At 51.6% G+C, this 25,213-nt stretch overlaps 2 protein-coding genes across 2 annotated transcripts in view; one reads left to right on the top strand and one right to left on the bottom strand.

The window, feature by feature from the left end:
- The window catches only part of RBKS (ribokinase), an 86,283-nt gene extending 72,621 nt beyond the window's left edge, over nt 1-13,662 (top strand). Inside the window, exon 8 of the mRNA XM_055121840.1 lies at nt 13,315-13,662. Within this exon, the coding sequence (XP_054977815.1) occupies nt 13,315-13,488 (174 nt within the window). The 3' untranslated portion in view covers nt 13,489-13,662. The remainder of the gene's footprint in view (nt 1-13,314) is intronic.
- Nucleotides 13,663-17,611: 3,949 nt separating this feature from the next.
- MRPL33 (mitochondrial ribosomal protein L33) lies at nt 17,612-24,802 on the bottom strand. Its single transcript, XM_055123451.1, has 4 exons — nt 24,667-24,802; nt 23,775-23,793; nt 22,161-22,267; nt 17,612-17,914 (listed from the first exon to the last, which is right to left on the bottom strand). Exons 1-4 carry the CDS (start codon nt 24,686-24,688, stop codon nt 17,865-17,867), a joined length of 198 nt encoding a protein of 65 aa, XP_054979426.1. The 5' UTR covers nt 24,689-24,802; the 3' UTR covers nt 17,612-17,864.
- Between the last annotated feature and the right edge of the window lie 411 nt (nt 24,803-25,213).

The raw sequence follows: 25,213 nt of genomic DNA, 5'->3' as shown, positions 1-25,213 counted from the left end.
GCTCTGGGTTGCTCTCCCGGTCAGGCCTGAGGGCTTACCCGTGGCTCACCGCTACCCCTGAAGTTGCAGTCAGGTGAGCAGGAGACCGCCAGCTGGGAGTGGAGGCATTCTGGCTCCCTGTAAGAAAACGGGGCGCCCAGCACCTCCAGAGTGTGCTTTACCATGTGGAGAGCTGCCCCGGGCTTCTGCAAGCGCCCAGTCCCTAAGTCTATTTCCTCTTCCTTGGGAATTTCTTCAGGACGTCTCTCCTTTGCTCTAACGCTCGCTACCATGAAATGGACAGTGTTGGGATCAAGCCCGGGGCTCCAGCACGCACAGCACACCCTCCTACCCTCGGAGGGGTCTCCCAGCACCGAACGCACCGCTCTGAAAAGGGGACATCATCCCCAGCCAGAGGGGGAGGAGGTGGCCTGCAGACCAGCTGGGTGTTCTCTGTGCGCTGCCCCGTGCGACCTCAGATAGCCCTTGGAGGGCAAGGAAGGACTTTTACTTCCCCAGGCAGGGCCAGAGGCTCATGGTCACCCTCCTGCAAAGGCCGGGAAAGACTGAAGGCCCAGCCATCCTTAAACGCTGGCCTCGGGAGCCAGCAGGACTTGGCCCCAAGCTGGGTTGAGTGTGAGCCACCCCCCCAGCCCCAACACACGCACACACCCCAGCCTGCGTGCCTAGTAGGGGACGTGCCGGGACCCGGCAGCTTCCCATTCGCCGTCTCCCCTCGGCCCCTGGCGGTGTTCCTCCTTGGCAGGATGAAAGTGCACTGACTTCAGGGCTCAGAGCTCGGCTCTTTGCATCCTGCTGGCCTTTCCACTGGCCCCCAGGGCCTCGAGGCGGGCTGTGGAATTCCGGCCCTCAGCGTGGGCCCCGGGTAGCCTGGCCGGGGCGGGGTGACGGTTCCTGAAGAAAGGGAAGCGCATCTGCTCGCCTCAGGAATGCGTTAGGCCATCGGGCAGGAATGCGGGGCCTCTGGCCGAGGGTCCCGGGGGCGCAGTGGGGGATGAGTCAGCCAGCTCGGGGCAGCATTCCTGACCAGTGAAGCCTGCCCATGACATCATGCGTGTGAGATCTTCTGGGGTGCGGGAGTCACCTGACCGGGGTGGGGGGCCGGGGGGGTTCTTCACCCTGAATTCCCGGCATACCTCCTAAGTCACTCCTAAGTCATCCCCTTCGCCCGTCTCGCCTGGGATTTCGCAAACCAGGACTTTCACGAGTGTTTCCCATTGTCCTCGGGCTCCTCGGGTCGTGCTCAGCACCAGGTGTTCTCTCGCCGCTTCCCGCGGTGCCGTCTGCTTGCCGTCCTGGCAGGGCTGGTACTGGGGCATGGGGGTGGGGTCGCTAGGTCTAAGGTGATGAAGTGACAAAAGTGGTCATGGTGGGGCTGTTTCACAGGGTGCCCAGGAAGACCCAGGGACCAGGGAAATAGTCCCTGGTCACTCTGGTGACTGACCCCTCCCCCACCCGAGTGTGAGACGCTGCAGAGACGGTCCTCTGAGGAGGCGTCCACAGAGGGGACCTGTTTAAAGGGCTTCAGGCTTGGAAGCAGAAGTCGGGCAGAGGCCAAATAACACCTGACCTCAGCGCCTCCCGCCTTCACTCCTCCCCGCTGCTCTGTGGCCCAGTTTCCGAGCCAGCGCCCTTGGTAAAACATACTTTTTTTTTTTTTGCTTTTTGGGTCACACCTGGCGATGCACAAGGGTTACTCCTGGCTCTGCACTCAGGAATTACTCCTGGCGGTGCTCAGGGGACCATATGGGATGCTGGGAATCGAACCCGGGTCGGCCGCATGCAAGGCAAACGCCCTACCCGCTGTGCTATTGCTCCAGCCCCGGTAAAACATACCTTGACCCATTGCCACTGTTACACTGTGTGAGCCAAGCGGCTCTCCTGACCCTCACTGTCCTCAATTATTTTTTTCCTTTTGGGTTGGGGGGGTCACATCCCGCTGTGCTCAGGGATCACTCCTGGCAGAGGCCATATCGAATGTCGGGGATCGAGCCCAGGTTGGCCAGGTGCAAGGCAAACGCCCTCCCCACTGTGCTATCGCTCTGGTCCTGTCCTGGGTTTTAAAGGACAGCTCCCCGGGGTTGTCACCAGTCTCCATGGGCCTCCCCTCGAGGCTTCTTCCCTGGGGTCCCTCCCAGAGGCCTGTGCACCCTCCCTCCCTGCCCCCCCAGTCTCCCCTGCAGAGAGCCTTGAGCCAGCTGCCGACACCCCTTCCAGCACAGGAACTCTGGCTCCATGGGGGGCACAGGGCACAGAGTAGAGCCCCCCAAAGATGGCATTTCAGGAAGCGCCGGCTGCCAGGGCAGCTCATCCTGAAGAGGAAGTGGGTGCCCGCCCCGACGAGTAGCCGCGTGGGAATTTTGATTGAAGAAAGATGAAGTATGTCATCACCCCTCCTGACACAGAAATCATTTTCAGTAAAAGGTTAAAGCCATCATGTTGTATCAATGAGAGCCATTCCATTATTCCAAGAATGATTGATTGGAAAGTGCTTTCCTTACAGGAAAATCACAGGGCTACAACGCAGCTTCCACTTCTAAAGCACTTTCCATTAAAAAAGAAAAAAAAATCAGACTGATGTATAAAAATAGTTATCCTGAAGGTATGAATCAACAGCCGAGTAATTTATTGGCACTTGAAAGCCTGGCGGTATAAATAGACTGAACAATGCGAATATCACACTGGCAGTGAGTGGAACCATTCCTTGGCGTTTGCCGGCACTCAAGAGCGGCCTCTGGTTCGTGCCGGGCATGCGGTCACCTTGGAGCCTCATGGGTAGAGACAGGGCAGGAGGGCCTGTGGGTAAGGCCAGCTCCCAGCCCAAGGGGACAGCGGATATGGCCACAGACCAGGCCTTAGAGTGTCTGAAGGTCCTAAGGGCCATGCTGAGAGACCTAGAGGAATGTTCCTTCAGCTTGACAAGAGGCCCCTCCTGCCCGCCTCAAGCCTGCTCCGGGCACATGGAGTGAGCAGACTGGGGCATCCACCTGTCTCGGGAGCTGTGTTTGCCAGTTCTGGGGCCCGGACACCTTGTTTCACTTCTCTTGAGACTGTGTTCCTCTAGCCTGAGTGTGACGGGAGTGGGGTGAGTCTCAGCTTTGTGGCTCGTGTAGAAGGCCAGCCTATGAGGCTGCAGGCCCAGTGCTCCCTCTCTGACGCCACCCCACACCCCTGATGCTGTTGCCTGTGCTGTTCCAGGTGGGACCCCGGGCAGTGTGACCAAGTGTGGAATACCAAACAACACAAACGAATGCCAGCTCTGCTGCAGGCAAAAGCCACTCCCAGGGCTGGAGTGATGGTACAGCGGGTGGGGTGCTTGCCTTGCGTGAGGCTGAGCCACATTTGATCCCTGGAACCCCAGATGGTCCCCTGAGCCTGGCCGAGAGTGATTCCTGAGCACAGGGCCAGGAGTAAGTCCTGAGCACAATAAATCAATAAAATGTCTTGGGCCAGAGAGCTAGCTCAGAAGGCTGAGCGCGCGCCTCGCATGAAGGAGGTCTGGTTTCAACCCCACTATCACAGGTTTTTCCAGGCACTGCCGGGAACGACCTGGACACACCGAGCTAGTGCTCTACCAGGAGGGACCCCCCAAAAGCAAAATGAATTTCTCTTGGGACCAAGGCTGTGGTTCAGTGGTAGAGCACATGCTCTGCATAGGAGAGAACCCGGGTTTGATCCCAAGCAAGCACAATGAGAAAAAAATTAATAGGGGTCTTTTTGTTTTGTTTTGTTTTTGTTTGGGGGGCCATGCCAGGCAATGCTCAAGGGTTCCTCCTGACTCTGCACTCAGGAATCACTCCTGGCAGTGCGCTGGACACCATATGGGATACCGAGGATCAAACCCCGATGGCCATGTGCAAGGCAAGCGTCCTACCCACTGTACTATCTTTGGCCCTTAAGTTTTTATTTTAAAGCAGTGAATCTTAGGGAAAAATTTGGGAGATAGCTAGAAAGGTGGGATTACCTGCTTTTCAAGTAGAAATTCTGGGCTCATTACCCAGCACTGTCAGTTGTGACACACACACACACACACACTATACATACATATATATATATATGTATATATATATATATAAATTTATACGTATATTTTAATGAACCATTTGAGAATCAATTGCAGACAGCATGAATTAATTGCTAAAGTCTTTAGGATACCTCTCCCGAGAACAGGGACATAACCAACAGCAAGTTCAGGAAACTTCCCCGTCTCCTCTTGCTTCGGTGCGTCATCAAATAATGCCGTGTGTACTTTATCATCTGGCTTTCCCAGGGGCCAGCTCCAAATTGTGTCTCATTTCGTTGTCATGTTGCTTTAGTGTCTTGTATGAACAGGATCTGTCTTTGTCTGTCATGGTAGAGTCGGGGTTGGGGGTTTTCAGTGCTAAGGACCCGCCCAGAGCCTCACACAAACAGGCATGAGCTTTGCCACTGAGCCACATCCCCAGCCCCATAATGACTTATTTTTTAAAAAAATGTTGGGGAGTCCCACACCCAAGCTCAGGACTCACTCGAGGTGGGCCTCAGGGGGCCTGTGGGGTGCTGGGGATTGAACCCAGGGCCACCCAAGCATCGCCTTACCCAGTGTACCGTTTCTCTGGCCAGGCTCCTGATACGTATTTTTAAGCACTGTAAATTTTCCCCAGGATATGCCAAGGGCCACAGCTGAAATCATGTAACGAAGGCCCCAAAGCACAAGAGGGCAGAGTGGGACGGGTGGGGGCTGGACCCAAAAGGGAAACAAAGTCAGAAGGAGGCCGTAGTCAGAGGAAGGTTAAGGAACGCTGCTCTGAGGTGCTGGGAGTCTGGCCCAGTCACTGGCTTTCGGGGACTAACGGCAGAACCAGCTGGGCTGGAGGGGCAGTGATCGAACATGGCAGTCGGTGCCCAGGCTGGGCAGAGAAGCAAGGCAGCAAAGGGGTCCCAAAGGGCAAGTGCGGGAACAAGGTGTGTTCAGAGTCCTGGGGTCAGGGAGCGAGATGTACAGCGCTGAAGGCCTCGCCTCCCACCAATCCCACTTCAAATCCCAGCACCACATATGGTTCCCCGAGCACTGCCCAGGGACACCCCTAGGCACAGGGACAAGAATAGCCCCTGAGCACCACTGGGGTGGCCCCCACCCACCCTCACTGAGGCCAGGGAGACAACGCGAAGGGTTAGAGCACGAGCTTTGCATGGAAGAGCCCCAGGTTTGATTACCGGCCACTCGTGGTCCCCTAAGAACCGCCTGGAGGTGACACACCAAGCAACAGGTTGGGAGTAGCCCCCAGTACGATTGGGTGTGACCCAAAAAGCAAAACAACAGCAACCCAAAAAAGAACTTATGGTCCTAGATTTTCGGTAAGAAGACCAAGAGGCAGGAAATGATGAATTCACAAAACCCTATCCCGGCAATGTTAATAATTTCCTCCTATGTATGTGAAATGCAAATGATTTGTAAAAATTTAAATATCAGGATTTACATTCATTTCCCAATGTTGCAAAGTCAGTCAGGGGCAAAAGCAAGGTTCAAATACTAATCTAGCTGACTTCAGAGCCCACCACGGCCGAAAGGAAGGAAAATATTTATAGTGGAAAAACAGAAGTAGAATTAGACCTCTCAATATAAGAACAAATAGGTTCTGATGAGCCAATCAAAACATTTAATTAAGCCTGGCCTACAATAGGTCTCAGTAATTATCCGAACCATCTACTTTAGAGTAAATCAGTAGTAATCAGTGGTAAGCCCCAGGCACTTCGGAAATACTGCCAAGGGTTTCAGATCTTATGTTCCCACATGACCCACTGCTCCTCTGTGACTCTTACATCACTCCTTAAGGGGAAAAAAAACTATGAACTGTAACCTCATACACAATAACAGAGAGATCTGGGATGTGACTGGGTGAGGCCCTAGGTTCAATCTCTGGTATACTGCTGTCACTGTCACTGTCGTCCCATTGCTCATCGATTTGCTCGAGCAGGCACCAGTAACATCTCCATCTTGAGACTACTTGTTACTGTTTTTGTACTGCAAAGAAAAAAATTACTTTCCCCTTGTACAGATATAGTTCAACGAGTTTAGACTATTGTAAAGTCATTTAGTCACCACTACCATCATGGTGACCGCCAGAAGTTTCTGTCATGCAGCCCCTTTACCCTTGTTCTCGACGCCCTCGTCTGCTTTCTGTTGCTCTGCTTTTGCCTCTTCTAAAATTACATAGAGTCACTCCGTATGGTGTGTGGTCTTTTGTGTCTGCTTGTTTCACTTGGGTGAATGAATTTGAGAGCCAGCCATATTGTCAAATCTATTATTATTATCATCATCATCATCATTACTACTACTACTAAGTAGTATTCCACTCACTGCATGTATGACAGTACATGTATGACATCAACCCAAGGATAGCACTGTAGCACTGTCCTTCCATTGTTCATCGATTTGCTCAGCGGGCACCAGTAATGTCTCCATTGTGAGACTTGTTACTGTTTTTGGCATATCAAATACACCACAGAGAGCTTGCCAGGCTCTGCCGTGCAGGCAGGATACTCTCAGTAGCTTGCCAGGCTCTCTGAGAGGGATGGAGGAATCAAACCCGGGTTGGCTGCATGCAAGGCAAACGCCCTCCAGCCCACACCCAAGAATATTTGGATTTTTTTCCCAGTTTGGAGAAGTTATAACTAATGCTGCTACCAGCATCCAGGTGTCAGACTTTATGTGGATGGATATTTTTATTTCTCTTGGAGAAGTGCATAGGGATAGACTTTCTGGGTCAAATTATTTCCGAGAAATGGCCAAACTACTTTCCAGAGCACAATTTTTTCATTCCCACAATGTCTAAGAGTTCCATTTGTTGCACAGGTACTCCAAACGCCCGTGTTTCCAGGGATTTCCACTTTGGGGTTTTTGTTTGTTTTGTTGTTTGGGGCAATACTCAAGGGGTTATTCCTGGCTCAGCACTCAGGAATCACTCCTGGCAGTGCTCGGGTGACCATATGGGATGCCGAGGATGGGACCCAGGCTGACCACGTGCCAGGCAAATAGGACCCTGCCCACTATGCTATCGCTCCGGCTCTCGCCTTTCTGATGTGGAGGTGTTTGGCATTTGTGTGAGCGATAGCACAGCGGTTGGATGTTCACCTTTCATGCGGCCGACCCGAGTTCGATTCCTCCGCCCCTCTTGGAGAGCCCGGCAAGCTACTGAGAGAATGGAGCCTTCGAGGCAGAGCCTGGCAAACTATCTGTGCGTATTGGATATGCCAAAAACAGTAACAATAAGTCTCTCAATGAGAGACGTTACTAGTGCCCGCTCGAACAAATCGATGAGCAACGGGATGACAGTGACAGTGACAGTTTCCTTCAGGGCTAATTTGCTTGCGTGTTCTTGTTTGCCACCGGTCTGCTTGCTCAGAAGTCACTGCTCAAACCATTTGCCCCTGTGCTGGGTTGCTGGTCTCTGTAGTTGTAGTGGTGAGTGTTCAGTGCCCTTTGCCAGGTGTATGTGTTGCACGTTCTTCCTCCCAGTCTAGCCTGACAGTCCTCCGAAGACAAAGGTCTGCATTCTGAGAGTCTGTCACTGCTTGGGATGCTCCGGTGTCCCACGAAGCCTGCTGAACACAAGCTTACAAAGGTTTTCTCTTCAATCTTGTTTTTGTTTGTTTGTCCTGTTTTTTGTTGGGGAGGGGACTTTGGTAAACTCATATTTCACGTGGCCCATCCGGGGCTGATTTTTCTGTATGGTGTGAGGTAAGTGTTTGTTCTGCACATGGAGAGCCCTTTGTTCTCATCCTTATTGAACAAACTATTCCTTTCTCTATTATTTTGCTTAAAATAAATTGTGTGTGTGTGGGGGGGGGGGGATAATTAAATGAGAGGCCAGAGAGATGAGAGGGGTTAAGACACTTGCATTGCACACAGCCCTGGTCCCCCACCCCCACCCCACCACCGAGCACAGATGTGGCCCCAAACGAAAAAACTTAGTTAACCATATATTTGTGGGTCTATTTCTAGACTAAAAAAAAAAAAATTGAACCAGACTGAGAGCAGTGCTCAGGGAACCGCACAGGGCTGGGTTCAAACCACGGGGCTACCCCATGCTGTGCCCCAGCCTCCGAGCCATGTTAGACTTTTTCTGGTTTGGTGATCTAAGTCTTTTGTTTCTCTCAGTACCTCAAGGTTTTGTTGCTGTTCCTTAGGGTAAATCTTGAAATAAATAGATTACACCTCTGGCTTTGTTTTCTTTTTTTTTTTTTTTTTTTTTTTTTCTTTTTGGGTCACACCTGGCGATGCACAGGGGTTACTCCTGGCTCTGCACTCAGGAATTACCCCTGGCCGTTCTCAGGGAACCATATGGGATGCTGGGATTTGAACCCGGGTCGGCCGCGTGCAAGGCAAACGCCCTACCCGCTGTGCTATCTCTCCAGCCCCTGGCTTTGTTTTCTTTAAAAATTATTTTGTCTAGGGGACGAGAGAGAAAAGACGGCAAATAAGGTACTTGCCTTGCACTCAGCTGACCAAGGTTCGACCCCTGCCCTCCCCCCCACCACTATGTGGTGACCAGAGCCCCACCTGGATTGACCCCCTGGGCAGAGTCAGAAGCCCTGGTTACAGCCAGATATGGCACCGAACAAAACCACACACACACACGCACACACAAAATTACTTTGTCTACTCTAGTTCTTTGTCTTTCCATATTCGTTTTAGTTTGTCAGTTATTAAAAATTATTAGCTGGGGTTTTTATTGGAACTGCTTGGACTCCATTAGATCATTTTAGGGAGAAATGACGGCCTAACATAATTGAGTTCTCCCGCTCACGAGTGTGATGGATGCCAGCATTATTTGTTTTCCATAGGTCTCTTACATTCTTGACTCAGAACGTATGAATCTTGCACATAATTTAGCCCAGAATACTTCAAGATGTATGCTATTCCGAAATGGCACCATTTTGATTAACTTCTTTTTCGTTACTGTTGTCTTGGGTCGCACGCAATGAAGGGAAATCGTGTTGCAAAAACCACTTTTGCCCACATCATTCTTCTAGCACACACGCGTCTGCCTTGGTTCCCCACCCAGGGCCGGATGGGAAGCGAGGTCTGTGATTTCAAACAGTCTTTTCCAATCCACATGTAGTGCTTTTTCCGCCCTTCCGTTTTTCACATCGGCTCGCTGTGGGGGTCACCCTCCTGGCTGACACACGTCTGCTATGGCACTTGCATCAGAGACTGAACACTGCATACCAGGGGTCCCCCTGGCAGGGCGGCTGGGCCCCTGCTGCGCACATGTTGGGAGCACTGGGGCTCGAACTCACACCCTCACGTCAGCAAGGCAGGCGCCTGTGCTGCTGAGCCCCCAACCATCCCCACGCCCTCCCTCAGTTGTTTTGGGGCCACACCCAGCAGTGTTTAGGACTTGCTCCTGGACTCTGTGCTCAGAGCCCTGGTGGGGCTCAGGGGGCAGGGATCGAACTCAGGGTGGGCACCTCCGAGGCAAATGCTCTACCTGCTGCATTATCAATCCAGCCCAGCAATCTTGAAAACGCCCTTATAAACCTCATCTGGGGGCTGGAGTGATAGTACAATGGTGAGGGCGTTAGCCTTGCATGCAGCCCCCCCCCCGCCCCCCGCTGCCACCAAAAAAGAAAAAAAAAAAAACCCGATTGGTTTTTTAAATGTAGTTTGAAAATAACATCTGAGTCATCTGAGGGGCCTTCACTGCTGCTTCCTGCATGTTCTTTTTTTTGGGTCACACCCAGCAATGCTCAGGGGTTACTCCTGGCTTTGCACTCAGGAATTACTCCTGGCAGTGCTCAGGGGACCATATGGGATGCTGGGAATCAAACCCCAGTCGGCCACGTGCAAGGCAAACGCCCTACCCACTGTGCTATTGCTCCAGCCCCTGAACTTGCCTTTTTTGAGGCACTGATTTACAGTACGGTCCCAGTCAGGTTTCATGCATCCAGCACTATTCCAATAGAGAAACGGCTCATTCTAGAGCTAGGGCAGACAGTTACGAAACACAAAACAGGGTCAGGAAAACGATAGCAAGGGGCCTCTGCTTGGCATACAGAAGCCCCGACTTCCAGCGCCAGCACCCCTTAAGAACAAACCCCAACCCAGAGCCTGGAGTGGCCCCTGAGTGCCACCTCAACTGGGACTTTATGAAGAGAAACTAGAGGCAGCTGAGAAGCTCAGTGGCCAAAGCTGGAAGGATGGGAGCAATGAGTTCACGTACCATCGGGCGATAACACGAAGAATCAGTATTCAAAGAAGATTAGATAGTCGTGGATTCATGCCTGGCCTCTGGGAGGTAGAACGTCACTCTCACCTCTTCAGAGCAGCGCAGACCAAGCTGAGAGGCCTGCTTCCCCCGAATATGAAAAGGGGGACCAAGTGACGTTCCAGTGGAGAGGGCTGGCATGGACGCCTTTGCCAGGCGAGCGACGTTAGCAGAGAAGCAGGCCGACAGGAAGTTCCCTGGGTAAGAGTCACACATCGCAGGCTGGAGAGAGCACAGGGGGAAAGCATTCGTCTTGCACACAGACGACACTGGTTCAATCCCTCACGTCACCTTTGGTCCCCCAAGCACCACCTGAATGCAGAGCCAGGAGGAGTCCCTGAGCACTCTCGGAGTGGCCCCCAAAGCAGAAGAATGACGCTCCAGGGCAGGGGAGGTGGCTCAGAGGGCTGAGTGCATCGTGCTTGTGTGAGGGAAGCTGTGTTCGACCAGCCCCCCCACCCCCTGCAGAGTACCCTGAACACAGAATCGGAGCAGCCCCCAAATACCACCGGAAATGGCCCCAACTATTTGCCCACACACCCTCACCCCCAAATAACACTTCATCTCTGTGGTCTTTTTGCCCCAAAAACCTTTCCCAGGGCCCAGCACCGCAGGTAGAGCACTTGACTTGCACGTGGATGAGCCAGGTTCAATCCCTGACACCCCAGAGGGTCTCCCAAGCCCTGCCAAGAGAGACCCGTGAGCACAGAGCCAGGAGTAAGCTCTGAGTACAGCCGAGTATGCCTCTCCCACCCTACCCCAAAAATAACAATATCACAGACTAAACATGAAAAAAGATAAATCCTAGGAGCAACGCGGCCGGAGAAATGCTCCGGACCCGAATCCGGGCCAACAACACCAGGGATCCAGACGGAGGAGGTACAGCGGGCACACCTTCTCCGGATGGAGCCCTGGCGACACTGAGAAGCAACTAACACGGCTCCGGGTTGCGGGACTGGAACACATCCGAGCCGCGCGGCCGCTAACGCGGCCGTGCGACCTTTTCTAAAAACTGAAAACATACAATCTTTTAATGACAAACCAATTATCAAATGCTTCCTTAGTAGGGCTGTCTTCCTTGGGGGAAAATTCCAACAACAATAGTGAGTATTGTTTTGCAATATGGAATGTAATCAAGGTAGAGAGAAAATGAAGTGAAATTCATCAGTTATACAGTTGAGGGGGGCTGTGGCGGGGGGTATATGGGGATTTTGGTGGTGGAATATGGGCACTAGTGAAGGGATGGTGTTTGAATATTGTATAACTGAGACATAAACCTGAAAACTTTGTAACTTTCCACATGGTGATATAATAAAAGTTTTAAAAATTAAAAAAAAAAAAGATAAATCCTAATTGAGGTATGTTCTATAAAATATTTACCCAGTCCTGTTTGAGCATTGTATAACTGAGACTTAAACCTGAAAGCTTTGTAACTTTCCACATGGTGAATCAATAAAAGAATTACAAAAATAAAAAATAAAAATAAAAATAAATTAAAAAAATATTTACCCAGTCCTTCCAACCACCAAGGCCATTAGGAACTGCACCATGTTAGAGGCTGGTAGAGCCTGGCAGCCCGAGGGGATCTGGCAGCTACAGGTGATGCAGGGTCCTGGGTGCCAGCCCGGAGCAAAGGAAGGGTAGTGCCAGCCGAGGAGAGGCACCAATGGTATAGAGCCGTGGCCTCTGTGCCCAAGGAGTCAGTCCCAGATAACACAAACCCTGAAAACAGTGGTAAAGCCAAATTAAAACAAAAATGTACACTATTTCATTACTTAGGCTGAATCGCATAATGTTTATAGAAATGGGAGCTATATGACAGTCACCTTTACCTCTTCTGTAAATCTAAAGCTTTAATTTTCTTTTAAAGGTCTACAAAGGACCAATGCAATAGTTCAGCAAGTAGGGCACTCGCCTTACACACAGCCAGGCCAGGCTCGATCCCCAGTATTCCATACGGTCTCCTGAGCCCGGCTGGGAGTGTTCCCTGAGCATAGAGCCAGGAGTTAAGCCGTGAGCACTGCAGGGCATGGCCAAAAAATAAAAATAAAAATTCTGTAGAGTCAGAGATACTGCAAGGACCAAGGTACTGGCTGACCTCCGTTTGATCCCCAGCACTGCCAGGAGAATCATTCCTGAGCACAGAGCCAAGAGTAAGCCTTTAGGACTGCTGGGTAGGACCCCAAAACAAAATTACAATAAAGCGTATGGAAAGCATCCGACTAGCTCAGTCAGTAGAGCATGAGGCTCTTTTTTAAGTGCATTATCGGGGTTGGAGAGATCATACGTTGGGTGAGGCCTTCCATGCAGACAACCCAGTTTTGATCCCAGCACTTCATATGGTGCTCCAAACACCACCAGGAGTAAACCCTGAGCATGGACGAATGTGGCATAAAAGCACCCCCAAAAAATGCTCTTAGGAGCTAGACAAATAATACTAAGGTTTAAATGCGTACCTTGAATGCAGACTCAGTTCGGGTTCTCTCATATGGGCCCCTAAGTGCAATACTAAAGACCCCTCAGCACTTCTGGGTGTGGTCCTGCAGGGCCCTTCCCCCACCCCCCAAAATCCACCTCCAAAAAGCGTATTTAAGGAGCTGGGGGCTAGCTCAAAGGGTACAGGCAGACATGTTGCCTGCCTGCTCCAGGCCTCAGATCCAGTCCCTAGCACTGGCGGCCAGCCAGCACGGCCAGCCTGAGTGCCCTGGACAGCCTGAAGTCCCCAGCCCCAACCCCTAGCTCCACCGGGGAGTCCCCTAGGAGAAAAAAGATCAACTGCATTTAATTACTCACCCCCCCCCAGTTTGTTTTTTTGTTTGTTTTTGCTTTTTGGGTCACACCTGGCGATGCACAGGGGTTACTCCTGGCTCTGCACTCAGGAATTACTCCTGGCGGTGCTCAGGGGACCATATGGGATGCTGGGATTTGAACCCAGGTCGGCCGCATGCAAGGCAAACGCCCTACCCGCTATGCTATCACTCCAGCCCCACCCCCCAGTTTTTTTCACTCGTTTGGCCAACAGATGACTACGTGCTCATTTCTACAATTGTATTTTATATTGCAGGGTGCTGGTGACAGTTTTGTGGGTGCTCTGGCCTTCTACCTGGCTTACTACCCAAGTCTGTCCTTGGAGGACATGCTCAAGAGAGCCAACGCCATCGCTTCGGTCAGCGTCCAGGCCTCGGGGACACAGGCGTCGTACCCGCACAGGAAGGACCTGCCGCTCCAGCTCTTCTGACGGCCGCCAACGGGGCAGGAAATGCCCTGGGCGCTCCCGAGTCTGCTCTCCCGGGAGCATCATCTCGAGGGCCTCTGTCTAACTTGATGCTTCCACTCCGGAGAAGCCTTTGTCCTCTCTTGAGGCCGAGTGTCTCCCCCCACATCTAAATTTCAATTAAAAACTCTAACTTCACCATTTTGCCTCCCCTGAAATTCTTTTCTGTGAGGGAAAGGTGACAGATGCGGAACTCACATGCTGAGGCTGGGACCGACCCGGTCTAGGCGGGCATTTCTCTGAACGCTGATGGCAGAAGAGCGTTGAGTTGAGAAGACACATTCTTTTTTTCTTTTTTCTTTTTTTTTTATTGAATCACCGTGAAATACAGCTACAAAGCTTTCATGTTTGAGTTTCAGTCAGTGATCGAATACCCATCCCCCCACCAGTGCACATTCTCCACCAATGTCCCTAGTATTCCCCCACCCCATGCCAGCCCTCCCCCTGCCTCTGTGGCAGACAATTTCCCCTATACTCTCTACTTTGGGGCGTTACGGTTTGCAATACAGATACTGAGAGGCTATCACATTTGGTCCTTTATCTACTTTCAGCACACATCTCCCATCCCAAATGATCCCTCCGACCATCATTGACTCAGTGATCCCTTCTCTTATTCCAGCTGCCTTCTCCCCCCCAGCTCATGAGGCAGGCTTCCAACTATGGGGCAATATTCCTGGCCCTTGTGTCTACTGTCCTTGGGTGTCAGTCTCATATTATGTTATTTTTATATCCCACAAATGAGTGCAGTCCTTCTATGTCCCTCTCTTTTGGACTCATTTCACTTAGCATGATACATACTCTCCATGACCGTCCACTTATAAGCAAATTTCATGACTTTATCTTTCCTAACAGCTGCATAGTATTCCACTGTAGACATTCTTTTTCTGAGTCAACCTTCCTTGCTCCCCATTGAGCTACCAGCAACATAAAGTGGCAGCCATGAAGCGATCACAGTGAACAACTTCAACAGGAAGGAGATGGAAATCTGTGGAAATCTGTGGTTCGGGCAGACAGTCAGGGAAGGGCCCTGGCAATGAGACTAAGGAGGAAAAAAAATACCAACATGGGATTTAAAGGAGTGGCCAAGTCACTGGCCCTGCAGTAACCAGAGGCAGGAAGACACTACTCAGAGGAGAGGGATGGACCCTCTCAGAAGCAGCCCCAAGAACAAAGGGTCCATCCGCAGCCCAGGGATAGTCCCACCCTCATCTCAAAGGTCCCAGGGAAACCCCTCTGGAGAGCAAAGCCTACAGAGCCTTCTGCTGCCTGTCAGAGCCGGGAACTAGGTCTTTTCTGCATTCTCTGACTCACCTTCCGTTTTTCTTAATGATTTTACATTAAAAAAATAAAATGATGGGGCTGGAGCAATAGCACAGCAGGTAGGGCGTTTGCCTTGCATGCAGCTGACCCAGGTTCGATTCCCAGCATCCCATATGGTCCCCTGAGCACCGCCAGGAGTAATTCCTGAGCGCAAAGCCAGGAGTAACCCCTGTGCATCGCCAGGTGTGACCCAAAAAGAAAAAAAAAAAAGGGGGACAGATATAGACTGACTGCGTCCATTTGTGGTATATAAAAATATATATAGTAAAAGAATAATATCCATGGCCAGGGCAAACAGGGATTAGGAGGAGTGATCAATGTCTGGAACTAACCACAAGCATGTGTGGGGCTGAGGGTAGGTAAGATAGAGAAGAGACCGCTTTGACAATGGTAGCTGGGAATGATCACGCTGGACAAGAGCTGAGGGTTAAAGGGCAAGTAAGGGATATTCTTGATAACCTTTCAGTATCAATACTGCAAATCACAATACCCAAAAGCAGAGAGAGAGAGAGAAAGAGAGAGAACACCTGACATAGAGGCCAGCAGGGGGTGGGGCGTGGGGGTGATGGGAGGGAGCCTGGGGACACTGGTGGAGGGATGGGTGTTGGAAAACCATATGACTGAAATTCAATCATGAACAGCTTTGTAATGCTATAAAAAAAAAAATAAGGGGGCTGGAGCGATAGCACAGCGGGTAGGGCGTTTGCCTTGCACGCGGCCGACCCGGGTTCGATCCCCGGCATCCCATATGGTCTCCCGAGCACTGCCGGGAGTAATTCCTGAGTGCAAAGCCAGGAGTAACCCCTGAGCATCGCTGGGTGTGACCCAAAAAGCAAAAAAAAAAAAAAAAAAAAAAAAAATGCATCTGTGGGTGGTTATGCTTAACCAGCAGATAACTAGAAAATTGTCTCTTTTTCAGGGCCGGAGCCATAGTACAGTGGGCAGGGCACTTGCCTTGCACGCGGCCAACCCAAGTTTGATCCCCAGCACCCTGTATGGTCTCCCGAACCCACCAGGAGTGGTGCCTGAGTTCAGAGCCAGGAATACGCCCTGAACACCGCCGGGTGTAACCTTAAACAAAAAGAAACTTGCCTCTTTCTGCAAGTTATGTTCATTGACTCAAGTCTTCTCCCTTTCTAAAAGTGATGTTTTCAGGTCCAGCAAAGAAAGGATTCTGTGAGCAGAACCTATACAGATATTTAAATTACAACTCTAGGGCTGAAGACAGTGTGGGAGGTAGGTGCCTGCCTGGCACCCCCTGTGGCTTTCCGTGCCCTACCAGGAGTGATCTCTGAGGACCACCAGGTAGGGCCCAAAACCAAGAAATAAAAACTCTAGGGACTAGAGAAAGAACACGGACGGAGGCGCTTGCCCTGCATGGAACCCCAGCATCGCATATGGTGCCCTGAGCACCACCAGATGAGATTCCTGAGCACTGCCAGGTGTGGCCCATAAACCCAAAACTTAAAATTTAGAAACCAAAAAAACCCCACCACATCACCTGCGTGCTAAGAAGTAGGCAAGTGAGATTTTAAGAAGAGACTGACCTTCTTGAAGCCAGGATCACAGGTATTTTTCTTATAACCCAACCCTATTATGTACCATTTCAACCTGAAAAGAGCGAAGGTCCCACCCAGTACTGCTTGGAATCGTGGCTTTAACAAAAGACACCACAAACAGCTGACTGCAGTGCCAGGCACCCCCTGACTCACAGCTGTCTGCAGGAGCATTTCCAGAGCAGCTCCTGTGTCCTCAGGGACATTAGGACACGGGAAGTAGCACCTGTCAAATGCCAAGTGCTTGTGGTCCCAGGGGATGGCCTAAAAGTCCCCCTTTAAGTGCTTAAAAGGGGATAGATTTGAACCAGCAGTGCTCCAAGTAGGAGCGCATCCTTCTTCAGCCAGAAGCTGCATGAGGTGGGACCTGAGCAAAGCTGACAGTGTGTGGGAAACAAGCCTGAGTGAGAATGTGTTCAGAGACCTCGGCTGAGTCCAAGTCCACCTGAAGGCTGGAGAGAAAATGGGTGTCATCTTGAATGTGGCAACCCATCCAAGATCCCCAGTTTCAACCCCCCAGCACCCCATGTAGTCCCACTGAGCAGAGCTAGGACGAAGCCCTGCGCATCACTGGGTGTGCCCCCCAAAAAACAGACTTTACCTGAACATTAGGAATTTTCAGTGGCATTTCCAAGCATGTTAGCCGTGTGGCACTGCCGTGCCTACAGCTCCTCTAACTCAAGGGGGAGGGAGGTGACGCTTCCATGAAATACAGGGCTCCAAAGCCATCGCGAGGGCTGAGAGAGAGAGCTGGGGCGAGGGCGTTTGCTTTCTGCAGGGCTGGCCCGTTAGATCCGTCCCCCGAGCTGTGGCACTGGAGGCCCCCAAGCTCCTAAGCACGCCTGGGAGGCCCCAAGAAAAAGCCGTCCTGGAAAACGGTAGCTACTGGTTCAGTGAAGGGCGTTTGCAAATGTGGACCGGTAGGGTTTTTCCTCGGTCAAATATAGAAGTACGTCTGGTTTCCTCTCTGCTCAAAGGCGGGCGGGCTCCTTGCCGGCTCCCGCTGGCCGCCCTGATACTGGGCGGGAGCGCTGCCAGCATCGCTCTGGGACCTCACGGCCTTTCAAGTACCAGGAGCACCCTGGAAACTCTTGCACAAGTTTCATGGAAAATTCTCTTATTCCACGAAACAATGGTTATTTTTCTCTAACGGATTTGCTTTTTCTTTGAAATAGTAGAGGGGGAACTCACTAAGACACAATAGCATGGGCTATTTTAATATTTTTTTTTATTAAGGGCTATAAAAATACCCAGAAAGATAAATAAACGTGATGCAATGATCTGTGTCCTCAGACGAAGAACTTGCTTTCACGGCATTGTTTGCCTCCACAATGGCCTCGACTCACAGGGGCCCCTGACTCCGCGCCGTTTCCTCTTCTTTCTCCACAGGCTGCAGATTTTCTGAATCAGTATCCCGCCCTCGGTCTTCTCATTTATAAATCATACTCGTTTTCAATCCATTGTTTAGAGGGAGCGTATTTTTTTCTGTTCCACAAAAAGAACTCTTTTTCTCACTGTGGGAGGAGGGAGGAAAATGGCAGAAAAGGAAAATGCATCATCACTGCTGTTTAACAGAAACACTTCTCAGGTCCCGGCCCCGCGCTCTGCCCTTATTTTACTGCCTCTCGCCCGTGAGGATGGTGCGGACTTTCAAATTCACTTCCTCGATCCCGAGGCCAGAGGAGGCTGGAAACCCAGGGGGCCCCCTGAGAGCAACACCTCAAGCAGTGTGCAATAGTCCAGAGGGAAAGGCAAGTCAGGGGCCCCATGTGGAAAAGTCTCTGGCAGGAGGGGCACGGGCAGCAAAGCCGCACGGCAGCCAGCGCAGCCAGAGCAGCGGCCGAAGCCTGCGGGTCAGGACAGCTGAGCAGGGCTCGACCCCATCACGTGGTTGTGTCACCTGCCCCTTTAAACTTGGGTCCCTGTACACGGTGCGAAAGCCCTGACGACAGTTGGGTGTGGTCCCAAAACACAGTCTTGGGGAAAGGAAAATTCATGAGACCTTTCCCAAGATTCCTTCCACCAATCTGGATCCATCCTCTCCTCCTCCCTCCCCACCAACTCCGCTTCTCCTTGCCACAAATACGCTGTATATGAGGTCCCCGTACTAAGATCATTTGCCAGGGGCTAAGGAGATAGTTTGCCGGCCAGGGTTCAATCGCTGGCACCACATGGTCCCCAAACACATCCAGGAATAGTCCCTAAGCACCAACAGGAATGACCCCCCAAAGCCGAAAAGAATTTGCTAGGGAGCTTATTCAAATTCATTCCTACTGCCTCACGGCCACTCCCACCCTAATTCTAGTTCGGGAATCCAGGGTGTAACGGGAAGTCTCGGGTTTTGAAAGCCACCCATTGATTACGATGGGAAGCTGGACTTACCGGTCAAGAGAATTTTATCTTAGTGTTACCAAAAATAAAAGAGTAAAATATAGTTATTACGCTGTACAATGGAATATTTTAATATACTTCAAGTCATCTTGGATTAAACAGAAGCAGGTCAGAGATTCCTCCAAAGTCAAGGAATGTCTACAAGCATCATAAACGGCAGGAAGGAACCGGCTGCTTCCCTCTAGAGTGTTACTGCAAGAAAGAACTGCCCCCGGGGGTTTCTACTTGGAACTGAAAAATGGGTTTTAATTTTTAAACAAAAGGTGACCATTCAGGAGACACTTTCTGAATGAGGCTGCGTAGAAATGACCAAATCAATAAAAGGCTTCGGTCCCTAAAATGCACTGATTCATTCCTCTGCACCGTTGTGATAGGTCGGCAATGCAGCTTTCACCAAAAAAAAAAAAAAAAAAAAAAAAATGTGGTCCGTTACTCAACATTATCGTACCATGGGGTGCCCATATATCACTGTCCGCTGCTCCATAGGACACTGAGGGTCACAAGGACCAAATGGAGGGGGGGCACTCAGTGGCAGTTGGCCCTAGAGAAAGTGCAGCATTGATGGACTAAAACAAGCCCACGCCTGGGGGAGCAATGACAGGCCCAGGGCCACAGCCATGGCGTCCAGACACAGCTCTGAGCACGCCTTTATTCGGGCTGCGTCCCTGGACATGTGCAGCAATGGTCGCTTGACTTAGCCGCGCTGGAGTGCCACACGCTGCATCCACCATCACACACACACACACACACACACACACACACACACACACGAACTAACTCCCCCGTCAAAATAGTCACCGGGGACTCCCAGCTCCCTACACATACGCGAAATCGACTCTGCTTCAAGTAGCCCATGTTGCCTTGTAATTGAAAACTGGCAAGTTTTCATCTTTTGATAAACCTTTTACTTAGCTAAAGCTTAGTAAGCTGCAGCTTCTCCTTGGAAATTTGCATCTAGTCTTAGATGAAGAAAAGCAGTTTGTAAAGACAGGCCTGTGCGACCCGAGGGGAAAATGGGATCTTGCCGCGTCCCGACCTGAGCTCCTTCAAGCATGTACCAAACAGCACGCACACACCATGTTCACGGCAAGGAAACACGCTGGGACAACTGCCAGGCAAATTGATACCCAAGACCATGGGCCCAGACGGCCCCACGGCCAGTTGCATACAAGCTTGAACGCACTGACGCCGGCAGTCAGCTGTTCCAGAACATTCTTTCAAGAGGCAGAGCTGTGCTGTCAAGGCTCAAACATTCCTGACCAGGAAAGTTCTAAATCACCTGTTGGAAACGTAGGAAGGTCAGAGGAGGAGAAAAGGTTTCAATTGCGCACAGCTGTGCTCCTGCCTAATTCTCCCCCCACGCCCCTTTATGGGTGGGGGTGGGGATCTGGACCACACCCAGCGGTGCTGGGGCTACTCTCAGCTCTGTGCTCAGTGGTGACCCTGGCAGTGACCACAGGCGGTGCCGGCTGACCACAAACCTGGCTAGCACCGTGGCCCCTAGACCATCTCTCCGGCCCACCCTGCCCCAACACTAACACTTAACATCAATCAGATTCCTAACCTCTCCGAACAGGGACGAAAAGCTAAACATATCGTCAAACTAAGCCACAGGTTGCTCAGGCAATGTGGTTTGTGTTCTGTTTCCGGGCCACACCTGGCAGTGCTCAGGGCTTACTCCTGGCTAGCGCTCAGAATCACTCCTGGTGGGCTCAGAGGACCTGATGGGGTGCCAGGGTTGGCCGCATACCAGGCAAGCGCCCTTCCCGCCGTACTGTCACCCCAGTCCCGCAGTCAGACATTTTAGTGTTTTTGTTTTGTTTGGAGGGGCGGCTGCTCCCGGCGCTCAGGAGACCCCGTGGTCCTAGGGACGCAGCCCAGGCCTCCTGCCCGTGCTGTGCCCTGCCCTCTGGTCCAGGATGGCCAACATGCACTAATGTACAAGTTCTTATAACCCCCCATGCAATAAAAAGTCGTAAGTACTGGCAAGATGGACTCAACTCTGGCCTATGACCTCAGATGAAGTGACAGAGGGCAAGGTTTGGGGCAGGGGAGCACATGGCCACAGCCCCTCAGGGCTCACCACTCCTCCTGGATGCCACAGTGCCACCTGAGAGCACTGTACAGCCCTCAGGGAGCAGCAGTTACATGAAGCTAGTCTTTCCAGGGGGCTGGACTGCTCGGAGGGTGAGCAGGAGGCCGGGCAGCGCCAGGGTGAGCCCAGCACCGGGGTGTGGTCAAAAAAAGAAAAAAAGTGAAATGAATGGTTGAGTTTCTTAAAATAATTTATTTACTAGTGTATTTTGCCTAAATCTGCTCGGGAATCAGAAAAAGAGGCTGAGGCCCTGGCTCGAGGGTCGGGCTAGAGCACGGGCTCTGCAGCAGGGGGGCCAAGCTCCCGCCCAGCACCACCGAGTGGCAAACGAGACCCCCATAGCGCCAAAGAAATACAAAGACTAGAAGTTCCCACCGGTGGCAATCAGGAACTGGTCCAGTTTGTGCACAAGCGACGTGAAGGTGGGGACACCGGAGTCCTCGCCCACAGCTCTCCCGGAGGCCTTGAAAGCTTGAACTCTTAAGAGCACTGCTCTCCGTACGGGGCCCCCGGCCACACGCCACAGCCCCTGCCGCCAGTCCCCGAAATAAAGCCACCGCTCCTGACGGCACTTGTCTCCAATAAAATGGAGAGTGAAATTTCTATGCTCTGCACTGATGCCTTTAATCAAATCTGGACCTCACCGCTGCTGAGCCACTCGTCCTAAAAGGAGCCGGAGAAGCTCCCTTTCTTCTCGGGACAAGCGTCTGCCCGCAGAACAAAAAACCTCTCCTTCCCACGGGCTCCCTTCTCCCCTCAGACCTCTGGTCACCTGCCCTCCTGGTAAGGCCTCCCCTCCCCTTGCTATCTGGAGAAGAGGGTAAAGGGGGGCCCACTCCTCTCAACCGCATCCACATCTCCTCCTGCTCGTTTCTCTCAGAGCATAATCTGCTGCTTTTTCTTTTGTTCTTCTCCCTTCCAACCCAGTCTTTAAATGCCAAGAGTACGCAGCTGGAGAGAGCCCGTAGTACATGGTTTACATGCTGGACCCCAGGCCTTGATACCCAGCACATGGTCCCCTGAGCACCAGGTGTGACCCAACACACACATACACACAGAAAAAGTAAATAAATGCCAAAAGTCCAAGGACTGAGTCTGCCTTATATGCCAGCGGACTCCAGGAAAGTATCGGGCACCAGAAAACATTGAACGCAAAACTTGCTGAATAAATGCTACAGCTTCTAAGAGACCCCACAACCGCCAGAGTCGTGTCTGAGAAGAGCAACAGGCTTGAGAGCACTAGACTCGGGCCCAAGGAACCGCGCCACTCTTACCAATTGGATCGTAATGCAACAGAGTCAGTTTCTCCCTTAATCGGCTTCGCTTTGTGTTGAAGGAGTAGCCGGTCCCAGCTTCGCTCAACATCCTCACCAGAATGACTCTAGGATTGAACAAGAAGCTGTGACCAGCTGAGAAAGGAAGGTGCAGGCAGGGGGCCGGGAGGGAGATGCACATTCTGAGCGGCGTGTACGGGAGCATCAGCTGCGGGTCAGCAGTGAGCCCAGGAAAGGCTCAGCTCAGCGACACTCAACATTTTCCAGAGATTTAATTCAAGTACCTCCAGGAGGACCTAACCGAACCACGCTGTGGGAGAGGCTGAGACATGCCCCCCTGGGGAGGGGCAGAAGTCAGAAGCGGGAATAGACACGAAGTACTGGTAGCCCCAGTGTCCTTGAGGATTTCCTCAGGCTGACGCAGAAGGCCCCTATCTTGCAGGGAAAAAAGCGATCAAAGTCAAATCGGATGATGAAATTCAAGGATGGGGGCTTTTACCCTGCCGAGTTGCTAAATCTTCTTTCCCTTCCTATTTTGTTTGAACTACAATCATCTGAAACACTGTATGTGTTCTGCATCACTGGTCATAGTCTGGGTTTTTGTCCTCTGTCTTGTCAATATCAACCAGGCCATTTAATTTCCTAATGAATTTGAAGCATCGAAAACCATATTAGTCATCTTTGCATGACTTTCAGCACTCACCACAGTGCTCGTGAGGCACACAATATCTGATGATGAAGTTCAGGACAGTTAGTCACTCATTCAACAAAGATTTAACAAATACGAGTAGGTATCTAGAGCCCTATGAGCAATGAAGAGGCTGCCTCTGGGCTATCAGTTAGCAAATGGCATGAAAGGTAAGTTGTATACACAATGTCTGTAAAGCAAGACGTATGACAAATGTCATAAGAATATATACACCGAGTACTGGAACCAAGGAGTATCTGTAAAGAGATCCTTGTAGCCCAGGAGATGCCTACAATCCTAAGGGGAGGAAATTCTAATAACTGGATTAAGAAAAAAGTGATTCAATACATGCGGGGGGGGGGAGGTGTGGAGAAAAAGACCATTAAAAACCCTAGCTTTTCACTAACTTTGGATAATCCAAAGAGGCTACTTTTAAGGATTTGTGATATGTCTGGAGTTGTAAGCAAAGGCTGCTTTGGAATTTTCCTATTTTTAATACAGAAAATCTTACTTCCCGTTACTGTCTACAAAATTTATTTTGAGATACCAGTTTGGTATTTATAGTCTCTCTGGTACAGCATGAAATCTTTCATCTTGGCTATTTTTGAAGTGCTTATACCATGAAGGCAAAAGATTACAAAACTCACTAAAATAGGCTTCATCAAATCACAGCTTGTCCTGTAATGGGCCCGAGACACTTGTTCCCGGGTTCCCAAGCTACTGAAACAGAGTTGGTGGCAGTGAGCAGGGCACAGGACCCTGACGGCTGCTTGGGAACCAAGTTCTGTTTAGTTCTGGGATGTCCTGTTAGTGGGTCAGGTGAGCGGGAGGGAAAATATTTTCTGAAAGCGTTCTGGGGCCAAAGTAACTCAAGTCTTCCGCACGCCCAACTTTTAGAAAACAAGAAAAGAAAAACCTTTACTTACTTTGACTTGCTCTTGGCAACTTTGGTTTTGGGGTGGTGTTTGGTGGTTTGGTGGTTGTTTTTTTTTTTTTGTAGAAGAAAGGTAAAAAGAGAAAAACATCAACATGTTAATCTTTCTTTTTAAACGTTTACACAAATGCATTCATAACCAAAAAACGCCGAGGTCGTGACATAAGCCATGGATTTTTTTAATGCAAGTAGCTATCCCTAGCATTTAAATCCATATGCGTGCCACGGGATTAATAACGCGAGGAACTGATTAAAAAAAAAAAGAGTAAATAAAAAATAACGCAAGGAACTACTCCGTAGCTATGGAAACTTCAGAGAGCTGGAGGACGTCCCCTGCGGGGCGGGCTATGCCTTGCCCCCCCTCGGCCCCGTTGGTCCCTCTTAAACTTGTTTCTGGGGGCTGGAGCGATAGCACTGCGGGTGGGGCGCCTGCCTTGCATGCATCCGACCCCCGTCATCCCATATGGTCCCTGGGCACCAGCAGGAGCAATTCCCGCATGCAGAGCCGGGGTAATGCCTGGGCATGGCCAGGTGTGACCCCAAAAAGAAAAAAACAAAAATTAAAATTGTTTCTGGAGACCAGCCCCGCTTTTTTTTTTCCTCTCCGAAGGTGCAAATACTTGGGTTGGACCGAGTGTCCCGCGGGCGGCGCCACCTCTGCCCACAGCAGCCGGCGTCGCGCGGGGCGGGGAGGGTCGCGTCGCCCGGGGCACCCGGGAAAGGTCAGGCTGGAGCCGGGCGGGGAGCACTGTCGGGGGAGCGAGCGGGGGGGAGACGGCGGCCCGGCGGCGGGGCCCGGGCCCTCCGGGAACCCGCTGCCCCGGCTCCAGCGCCCCCGCCCGTCCGCGCTCCCGGCTCCCCGCGCCGCCGCCGCCCCCACTTACGGGCGACCGCCGACAGGAACATGGCGACGCGCCCCGCCGGCCTCCCCGCCGCTCCCGCAGGCCCGCGCCGCGCAACTGCTTCCGGGGCACGGGCCTCGGCCGGAAGTGGAACCCGCGGGTCCACTGAAGCCACGCCCCCAGGTGGAGGGGGCGCGGCTCCCCCGCCGGGTGCCAGGTGCTGCCCCCTGCCCTTCTCCAGGGAGGTTTGTTCGTGCCCCTTTCCCCGACTCCCGCCTGGTGCGCTTCACTGAATGGCCGCAGAAGAACCAAAGCTGCTGAGGAGCTTCCTGGCCCTGCACACGCACAGCCCCCGGCCAGCAGCGCCTGTGGCCGCCTAAGCCCCCCCACCCGGGAGGGATCCTGAGTACCCTCAGGTGGGACTCAAAAGCAAATTTTTTTTAAGCAGAAATAAAAGCCAGAGACCCCGTAAAGAACACACGGGAACTTTCCCATAAGTGAACATGACAGAACTACCAAGTGGCAGAGTTGAATTCGAACCCAGATCGTAAGCTTCGGAGTGCATTTCCCTAGACGCTGGGACCAACGC

The sequence above is a fragment of the Sorex araneus genome, chromosome X (genome assembly GCF_027595985.1).
Source record: "Sorex araneus isolate mSorAra2 chromosome X, mSorAra2.pri, whole genome shotgun sequence".
In the NCBI taxonomy this organism is placed as follows: Eukaryota; Metazoa; Chordata; class Mammalia; order Eulipotyphla; family Soricidae; genus Sorex; species Sorex araneus.
The sequence above is the reverse complement of the archived record's forward strand: the minus strand, read 5'-3'. Positions and strand labels throughout refer to the sequence as shown.

What these genes read in the sequence shown, in the direction of transcription:
- MRPL33 (XM_055123451.1), bottom strand. Translation starts at nt 24,688, where the DNA reads ATGTTCCTGTCGGCGGTCGCCC. An exon ending in GTTGCATTACGATCCAATTG is followed by an intron (nt 17,915 to 22,160) that starts GTAAGAGTGGCG and finishes CTCCTCCCACAG; the next exon opens with TGAGAAAAAGAGTTCTTTTT.